Source organism: Berghia stephanieae, chromosome 3 (genome assembly GCF_034508935.2).
Source record: "Berghia stephanieae isolate SIO BIC M18660-M18661 chromosome 3, UCSD_Bste_1.3, whole genome shotgun sequence".
In the NCBI taxonomy this organism is placed as follows: Eukaryota; Metazoa; Mollusca; class Gastropoda; order Nudibranchia; family Aeolidiidae; genus Berghia; species Berghia stephanieae.
In genome coordinates, this window is record NC_088362.1 from 24,541,031 (window position 1) to 24,550,746 (window position 9,716).

The 9,716-nt window shown below is 37.1% G+C and overlaps 1 protein-coding gene across 1 annotated transcript in view; it reads left to right on the forward strand.

The window, feature by feature from the left end:
- Nucleotides 1–9,716, forward strand: part of LOC144967407 (spliceosome associated factor 3, U4/U6 recycling protein-like) — a 50,574-nt gene that overhangs the window by 12,978 nt on the left and 27,880 nt on the right. The window contains exons 5-9 of the mRNA XM_078904572.1: nucleotides 1,454–1,559; nucleotides 2,853–2,980; nucleotides 7,176–7,331; nucleotides 8,074–8,209; nucleotides 9,642–9,716. The exon at nucleotides 9,642–9,716 is cut by the window's right edge and continues 33 nt beyond it. Of these exons, the coding sequence (XP_078760698.1) occupies nucleotides 1,454–1,559; nucleotides 2,853–2,980; nucleotides 7,176–7,331; nucleotides 8,074–8,209; nucleotides 9,642–9,716 (601 nt within the window). The remainder of the gene's footprint in view (nucleotides 1–1,453; nucleotides 1,560–2,852; nucleotides 2,981–7,175; nucleotides 7,332–8,073; nucleotides 8,210–9,641) is intronic.

The following is a 9,716-nucleotide window of genomic DNA, read 5'->3' on the forward strand; positions in this document are numbered from 1 at the left end:
TAGTTAGTTTTGGGAGATGATATTTTTTTCCATGTAAATCATCTCTCTGTTATGGACTGTATTATGTTTTAATTACATATTATATATGATTTGTAAACATTTGAGTGTATTCCTCTTAGTGGGGACCTGTGCTTATGTCTGGATGAGACTTTCAGGTGATCTCAAACTAAGTACACTGATAGTGTGCTCTTAGAATCTACATCTGTTTCCTATTGAACCAATTCCCTTTTGTCTTACATTTTCTTGGATGCTTTAATTGTAATTCTAGAAATTTTGACTCACCCATTTTGTACCTTTTTACTGGCACTTATATGACTTTATTGTGTTGCAAACACGCAAAACTCTTAAAAACAAACCAAACAATTACAAACAATGACAAGGATGAACCGTTCTTAGACCTGTCATCTGTTCAGATTTTATTGGGAATCGGATTCAATAGTCTGATGTCATGTCCACCCAGCATCCAGCAGCTTGAGGTCTAAACAAAGAAAATCTGTACTTTTTATTCTTCATGCTGGCTAGAACTTTTTCATATGACATGTGATCAGAATGTATAAAAGTCTAAACATGATCAGATATATAATGTTTTTCTTCTCTGGATACACTTTTATGCTCGTCGGAGAAGTATTTCATAAGGGTGGTGATGGAGATAATGGAGTCCACAGTTGTTTTAATAGTTTAGAACCAGTTACTATGCGTCATTACGAGGGAAGTGACGTGACAGCTGTTGAACCCTATTTCCTGATGTTTGTTTTCTTTCAAATTATAATTTTGTCACTTAACGAAAATGTGTTCATTGTCTGCATGTCTGTAACACATGCAGACCTAAACCCAAGACAATAAATACATTTTCTTTAAGTGACGAAAATGAAAATAAAATACACCCGCCAATTGAAAAGCTCATCTAAACCAACTGGGTATTGTACCATTTTGAGTAGATGGGTTACAACAAAACAAATGGAAGACAGACGGTCAAACTGAAAGGGTTTGCATGTTTGATTTCACGACGGCTGACAGAGATGGTGAAAAACATGAAACTTTTGAAGGCATTTCGTGAAGTCTCCAAAACCTGGGACAGGAATAGAACAAAAAAATAAAATTTAAAAAAAAAATGCTTGGGCAATTATATAGAGCAATATCCATTAAACAAAAGGTCCATAGCCATAAGCAACACTTCACGTGTTAGACGAGACATGATGCCTGTTAGGTGATATTTCAACTTTTATTTTTCAACAAGTACAATGTTGTTAACGGCCAGGTATTCATTTTACACCTGAGTATGGTGAGAGAATGTGAGTAAAGAGCTTTTTCACATGGTTCATCTTTGTGTAGGCCAGAGCAGGACTCCAAACTGGGACCTACTGTTCTGAAGCGAGTTTCACGTCGCAAAACCAAAAAGCCACACAGATTAATGACCTTATTTGTCTTTTGTATTTATTATATTTCTCTACAGCCTCAGCCAGGGACTGTAGCAACCAAAGAGCAAGAAGAAGCTTTCTCTATACAAAACAAAAGAGTGGATTCCTTATTCAAGCGTCAGCTGGCTGTGCCGTTGAATGGTAAGCCATTTTCAATATTAGATTTATTTGTGATGGTTTGAAAACATCAGTAACTAGACCTGTAAATTCTCAGTCAGTTAACTGAAATCAGTCAATTCGTCAAATTCAATATTTTAAAAAATGAAATGAAGAAAGAAAGAATTCATGAATCGTAGTCAAATGACCGTAAAGTAATTAGGAATGTTCCACAGCGCTATGCATAGCTCATGGGTCGTTTATATTAACGATGGATATATTGCCAAGGCTAAGCGACACTTTTTAGAATTGCTGTGTCTAAACACATCCCAGTGTATTTTCACACAGCCTTTGTGAAATTATTTTTTCACTTTCCAAGCCTGTCGTGATCCCAATGGTAGCCAATTTTAACTGAGCCGCTGAGTGATAAATTTCACTGTTTCGTCTAAGCCAAAATTGACCACATTTACCCGGTGGAAAGTTAAAGTATGAAAAAGTAAAATGCGAATGCCGGAAGTGCTTTATGTAGACACCTTCAAATCAAAAGCTATCGGCTATAATTGCTACAAGCACATCTGGATTGCCTCACGTTGTAAACAAACTGGTTGACCGTTTCACTGATTGGGTACCTAATTATAAGGAACAATGGTAAGTAGCCAAATTAATTCCCGTGCAAATTAGTTTTCATTGTTTTCTCTAGTGAGCTTACAGTTTTCGATTCTTTGGATTTTTTCACAAAGAGTTTCAGTCAATTTTTATAGAGCTCATTTACAGGTCTAAGTAACACACACTGGACATTCACCTGAAACGAGTACAAAAGACATCCGATATATTTGTGTCATGACACAAGACCAAAAGACTAGAACTCAGCTGGTCGCTTGTTTGGTTTAGTAAGTTTTTGATGGTTTGACGGCATTAGTTGCACACTTTACAATCACCTGAACCAACTACAAAAGACATTCAATTTTTACATTATGGTACAAGACCAAGAGGGCCAGACTCGATATCAATTAGTCATTGATTTGATCAAACCTCAGATTACCAGTGTGTAGAAAGCATAATTAACGCACTGTACAGTCGCCTGGACTAACTGCAAAAGATATTGGGCATTTATGTCACAGCACAAGACCGAAGGGCTCAACTGGTCGCTAGTTTGGATAAGTAAGTTTAAATAAGGGATAGTTTGAAATAACAAAGCAAAATATTATTGCCATTTTTATTCATGGAATCCCCCCTTCCCCCTTTCTCTCTCTCTCTCTCTCCCTCTCTCTCTCTCTCTCTCTCTCTCTCTCTCTCTCTCTCTCTCTCTCTTTCTCTCTCTCTTTCCCATACCTACAGATATGGATAAAACAGTGGAGGAATACAAAGAATGGAAAGGGGAGGAATCACTCGATTCCAAAACAGAGGCTCCGTATGAAAAGGCATTGGAACTCCATGAACGACTCCAACCGTTTGAGGATCGTTTGGTATGGGAGACGAAATCGTCAACTTGAAATTATTTAATTTTTTGGTTCCAGTAGAGACATTTTGATATGTTTGGCCAATATTTTGTGTACTTCTGAAAATCAAATATTTTATCCTTCTTCTTCTTTCAGCTTATCCCGCATTTTGCAGGGTTGCCATAATGAATGCCACATCTCCATGCATCTTGGTTCAGCGCATCATCTTCCTCCACGCCCAGTTCTTTCATATCATCCTTTACCTTACCCCACCATCTAGTCTTTGGGCATCCCTTTTTCCTCTTTCCCGCTATTTATAAGTCCAATACTTTCCTTCCCACGTACTCCCTCTCTCGTCTCTTTACATGTCCGAACAATTTCAATCTATCTTCTCTCATCTTTAAGATGAAATATTTTATCCTCTCCAATCCAATAAATTTAGATATTTCTGTGTTCAAAGGAAGCATTTCTTTTTTCTTTTTTTTTTCTTGAATTTCCTCTACTTTTTTTTATAGATTTTCTTTTCATCCTGAACCCCAATAGATACAATGGACTGGTCTTTAGGCTTTCTGTGGTGAGCAGAGACATAACATTACTTAGTTTAGTCCTGGCAATGGCCAGAGTCCTTGGCTGAGGGGGAAACAGTCAAATGTATTGTATTCGTTTTGGGAGATGATTTCTTTTTTCTTGTAAATCATCATCTCTCTTTCCTGTGCTCTTATACTTGTTATTTTGAATGTATTTTGTGAACATTTGAGTGTGTTCCTCTTAGTGGGATCCTGAGCTTGTGTGTTTTAAGTGATCTCAACTGAGTACACCGATAGTCTGTTCTTGGAAGCTACTTCTGTTCCCTTTTTTGAACCATTCCCCTTTGTCTTTCTTTTTATTTTCAACTGTAAATCTAGTATTTTTTGGCTATCCCATTTTCTTCCTCTTTACTGGTACTGATATGATCTAAATGTGTTGCACTCCGATAGTGGGCAGTGAGGCCTTACTGTGTCTTCTACCCCCCAATATCTGTTTTCCAACTTGCTTTCTGTCTTTGTCTTGGAATGGGATTACTTGGTTTTGTCCTGGTCCTGGCTGAGAGGGAAACAGTCAAATGGATAGTTAGTTTTGGGAGATGATATTTTTTCCTTGTAAATCATCTCACTGTTATGCACTATATTATGTTTTCATTATATTATATATGATTCAGTGATGATACTTTTCCGTTGATCCGCGGAAATCCGCGGTTTTCTTTCCTTTCCTCGGTTTTCCTCCTCAGATCCTCGATCCGCGGATATTTCCTTCATTTCCTCCTTTTACTTTTTTTTTTAATATAATAAATCTTTAAAAAATACCTCCTTTTAAAAAAAAAAAAATATATATATAAAAAATTTCCTCCTTTTACTGGACTCCGGGCGTTTTAAAATTGTACTCAAAAGAAGTCATCCTGCCTACTTTCCTGTGGTGCAAGAATGTTCTAGGTGAGTTTTCCGTTTTTCCGAGACTTTTCCTCCTTTTTGACTTTTTGTGAGTATCATCACTGATGATTTGTAAAACATTTGAGTGTGTTCCTCTTAGTAGGGACTTGTGCTTGTGTCTAGATGAGACTTTTAGTGATCTCAAACTAAGTGCTGTGTCTTCTATCCCCCCATACCCGTTTCCCAATTGTTTCCTGTCATTGTCTTGGAATGAGATTACTTAGTTTTGTCCTGATCCTTGCCGGAGCTCCTTGGCTGGGAGGGAAACAGTCGAATGTATAGTTATAGTTTTGGGAGATGATATTTTTTTCCTTGTAAATCATCTCTCTGTTATGCATTGTATTATGTTGAGTTTACATATTATATTAAATGATTGGTAAACATTTGAGTGTATTCCTCTTAGATGGGACCTGTGCTTGTGTCTGGATGAGACTTTTAGGTGATCTCAAACTAAGTGCATTGGTGGTCTGCTCTTGGAATCTACATCTGATCCCTATTTGTTCCCAGTTCCCCTATGTCTTACTTTTTCTTGGGTGCTTTTATTGTAATTCTATAACTTTTTACTATCCCATTTTCTTCCTTTTTACTGGCGCTGATATAACCTAAATGTGTTGCAAGCGCCGTAAAACCCTTAAAAACAAACAAAAACAAACTCTTGGAATCTACATATGTTTCCTATTTGAACCAATTACCTTTTGTCTTATCTTTTATTGGGTGCTTTAATTGTAATTTTTGAACTTTTAACTATCCCTTTTTCATCCTTTTTACTGGCGCTGATATGACCTTAATGTGGTGTAAGCGGCGTTAAACTCTCTACAAAAAACAATGGATATATACAGAATTTCGGCTTCTTCTGCAGGTTCACAATACAAGTCATACATAGAGAAATTATTAATACACATTTAGTTAAAGGCAATTCTTCTATAATTGAAAAGAGCTCATACTTGGGTGGTTTTTCTTTACTTTTATTTGTATTTGCTTTGTTTTCTTAAATATTTTTTTTTTTGGGGTCCTTAAGGTAGGAGAAGACAAGATTTTTAAACAGCAGCCCTGATTGGTTTAGTGATTAATTATTAATCAAGTTCAGTACTTCCTAGATTGTAGCACGCTTCCAGAAGCCAAAAAGCGTTCCGAAATCTGATGCTCATAGGAGCAGCGTGGCTCAGCAGTATGGTCATTGCTTCGTACCCGAAAGGTACCGAGTTCAATAACCCGCCGCTTTGCTGAATGGCCTTGAGTAAGTCACCTCGCCCTAGCTCAAGTTGCAGGGCTGCTCTGCAGCTGACTTGGGTTATTCCAGTCTTCCCTTGGAATAGACCCTAAAGACAAATTTCCCCATGGGGATGAATAAAAGGAATTTTATTTATTTATTTATTTATTTTTATAACGACAGTGCAACATACGTTATTGGAACATGCATTCAACAAATTTATGGGTTCAACGAACAAGGACACAATGCCCAAATTATCACGGCATCCACTGACTATTTCACTGTTTCAATGAAGACTAAACTGAGACTTAGCCAACACACTGGCCATTAAGAACAAGAGGGGGGGGGGGGGGGGGGGGGGGGGGGGGGAAACAGACCACATTGTGTTGCGCTGCCATATCCTTTGTGTACGTATAGCCTGAAACTGACCTAAGATAAAAATCAAGTCATAAAACAAGATGATGATCTGAAAAAAAGATGTTGATTACTGTGAGTTGTATTCAAGAGCTCAACCAGTGGAATCATCTATGTCATTGAGCACCACTAACAACAACTCACTTTTCACTATAAAAAAAAAGAAGAAAAAAACTTTTAATCACCGGCTTATAATATGACAACATTTTTTGGTCAGTCTCTTCGGAGAAGTATTTCATTTGGGCATCCGCCATTGTTCCAATAGTTTACCCGTTACTAAGTTACAATGCACAAGGGAAGTGATGTCACAACTGTTGAACCCTATTGCATTGCGACACCTGACAACACAATGATTATTTTTCAAGCACGAGACAGGACAGGCCATAGTTTTACAAGGCCATGCCTGTGTAAAATGTCTTCTGCCTTCCATTCTTACTGATGCTTCCCTCACTTCTTGCCATGTTATCCCACATGCTGTGTTCTATGATGGTGTGTGTTTTGCTTTTTTAAGCGAGTAACTCAGGAGTGAATGATATTCATTATTTTGCCAACAAAAAGGCATGAATATTCAAGACCAGAGGTCAGGATGCATAAACATTGAGATCATATAGAAGGAATGAAATTGATGTCACTCAGCTCTTTGTTTTCATTTTTAGCCAGCCATTTTTATGAGTAGTTCTCACTGAATTGTGTAATCAGACTATACACGTTTAAGGTTACACATAGTTTTGTGTGTTGGTACGATATATCTGGCTGGTAGACGTTATGAGTATATAACTAAGCCCATAGCATCAATACTTGTACATCACAGTTTGTTTGTGTGTTCACATATTTCAAATTTGGTCACCCAGCTCCACCCTGCTGTGTTGCAGATCTTGTTGGAATTCGGCGTGCTAGAATTCAGGGAGTATTGTATTACTATATTCCTGTGAGATTAATGTTTTTCTTAGAACCATATAACCATGTAATAATGATGATAAACATTTGTACTGTGCATCTACCCCTCAATGGACAAAGGGCTCTGAATACACCACTATAGATTTTTGTAAATTACTACATATAAACATGCATAGACTCGACCATCCATCCATTTCTCCATCTATGCAGAGAATGATATTTGATTCTGTTTCAGCTGACCACAGAACCTCCCCATCTAGAAGTATATCTGGAATACATCCAGCTTGAACTGAAATCCAATGACCCAGCTCGGATTCAGTGTATTTATGAAAGAGCCTTATCAGAGAATTGCCTTGTCCCCGATCTGTGGCTGCAGTATACAAAATATTTGGTTAGTTGATTTCACACGTGGAAATCCATAGTCATTTAGTCTTAAATAGAAATGTAAAAAAAAAGAGTAGTCCTTCAGAGCCATAAGGTCCATGGAGCAGGAGTTTATCCCAGTTTCTATAGCATGAAACCGACAATAGCAATTGTTTGCCATCCTTTGGATAGGATGCTAGTCTAATACAAAGTGCTTTTCACTAGATCCAACAGATCCAGCAAACCCAATCACTGCTAGATGGACAGTGAATTAGAAAAAATAATCTCGACTTCACCTGGGATTGATCTTGGTCTCTTTGCGTTTGAAGCTAGTGCTGTACCAACCAGTCTATTGGGAGCCCCCTTAAATAGATTAGTACTCAATGAAATCTCAACTCTTAAATTGTGCATTAGACCTATCACCTCCTGGTTGTGAAATTAAAATCTATTGACTTGTACTGGCATCATTCTTTATCTCTTTTGTTTCGTATTTCTTTTATTTTATCAATTTTATTATTCTCTTGTTTGTTTTTTTCTTTTCTTTATAAGCTCAGGGAAAATGTTATTTATTTCGTCAATTTAAGTTGGCAAACTGTGAGACAAGGGAAATATTCTTCAGTTCTATTTACTGTAACAAGTTAACATTCAAAGACCAGTGTATTTATTTTAATTATTTTTAGGATGAATCAAGCTGACAATAGCTACTAATTGACATTACAAAGGTGGGATACGATGATTTTTTTTCTACTTTGACTTCTTTTTTTTTTCAGGATAAATTAAAAATAAAGCAACAGATAGTTTCAGTGTATGAGAGAGCTATAAGGAACTGTCCGTGGACGTCACAACTGTGGGTGAATTTCCTTTTGGCCAAAGAGAGGCAAAATGCCAGCTTTGAAGATATGAAAGGTAGGCTGGCTATGGTACATTTTAATCTTATGTTATGTCATTTATCTTGTGTTTGTCTGTTATCAGTTCATATTACCTCACTTGCAACATAACTTCAGCTCTGGATGGCCAGCTTAAATTCCTAAACTCGGTAATGTTTGATGAAACATGTAAGATGCAAAGTTATTGATTTCACTCTCCCAAACATATACTAGCCTATTGAGCTTTATTCATGATTACCATCTCTCATCAATAAGTTTATAATTGGTCTTCACATGTATGAACAGTACCGACCCAGTATGATTTCTTGAGCTGTACACGAAGGTTGTCAATTTTCCAAATATTTACGGAATTCAGTATTGTTTTAAAAAATTTTAATATTCAGTATCTTTTCCAATCACCTGTGACCGGAAAAATAAGTAAGCACCTAATGAAAATTTGGGGGTCCCGATAATTCAGTTGGTAGAGCACTCGGTTCACACACAAAAGGACTGTGATCGATCCCAGGTGCAGTTGAGATTTTTTCTGCCCCCCCCCCCCCCTGTCCACCAAGCAGTGAATGGGTAGCTGAGTCTATTAGATTTGGCGGAAAGTACTCTGCAATAGACTATCGTCCTATCCAAAGGATAGCAAGCAATTTGCTATTGTCCGTTTCACGTTATAGAAACTGGGATAAACTCGGCTCCATGGGTCGAATGGCTTTGAAGGACTACCTTTTTAATGTAACTTTACTGGAATTCCGCGTTCAGATAGAGGTTGGTAGATGTGTTCTTGTACAAGTTCAGTAAAATTTTGCCTCCTGAATAAGCGACCTTTCTACAATTCCCAAAGGTCTCTGCGTTCAGCTGGAAGTGTTTTCCATCTAAAGATTCCATGTTACCCAATGACATTAGAGAATCGTCAACCATAGACACTTTATAAAATTATCATATAACCTATCTCTTCACTGGAGCATATTGTTGTTCATATTTATTTAATTATTTTAGATTTAATCATGTGCTGTGTTTACCAGAGATGTTTTGATATTAATAATAATGGACTCTTATATGGCGCATGATATCCTCAGCCATGAGGCTCTTGGCTTTTTACATCAAGACTAAATCATTTACAAGAAATTACATGATATTTAATAAAGAAAGGTTTTTAAGGATTTCTTGAACTCAGACAATGATTTGGAATGCTCAGTGCAATGGTGTTCCATACAGCCATGCCATGGTTCAACCAAATTGGTGGGGTCATTGGAGGAATGCAAAGGGGGGCTGAAGAAAGGTTTTGAGCCCGAAATGTTCTATGTTAAGTGTTTGGTTGGATTTTTTTTGGAGCTGTTGTATTCATTTTTGATTATTAATTATCAAATGTTCCAGTTTAACCATTTCATTTACTTGCTTGATATTTTATTTTGAGATTTTTTTTTTCCCCTATCAAAAATCTAATGTTGCATTTTGTTTCATAGGTATCGTCGATAAAGCCCTGTGTGTCGGTTTTGGAGATGCTGCTGATTATCTCAATGTGTGGATGCATTACTGTG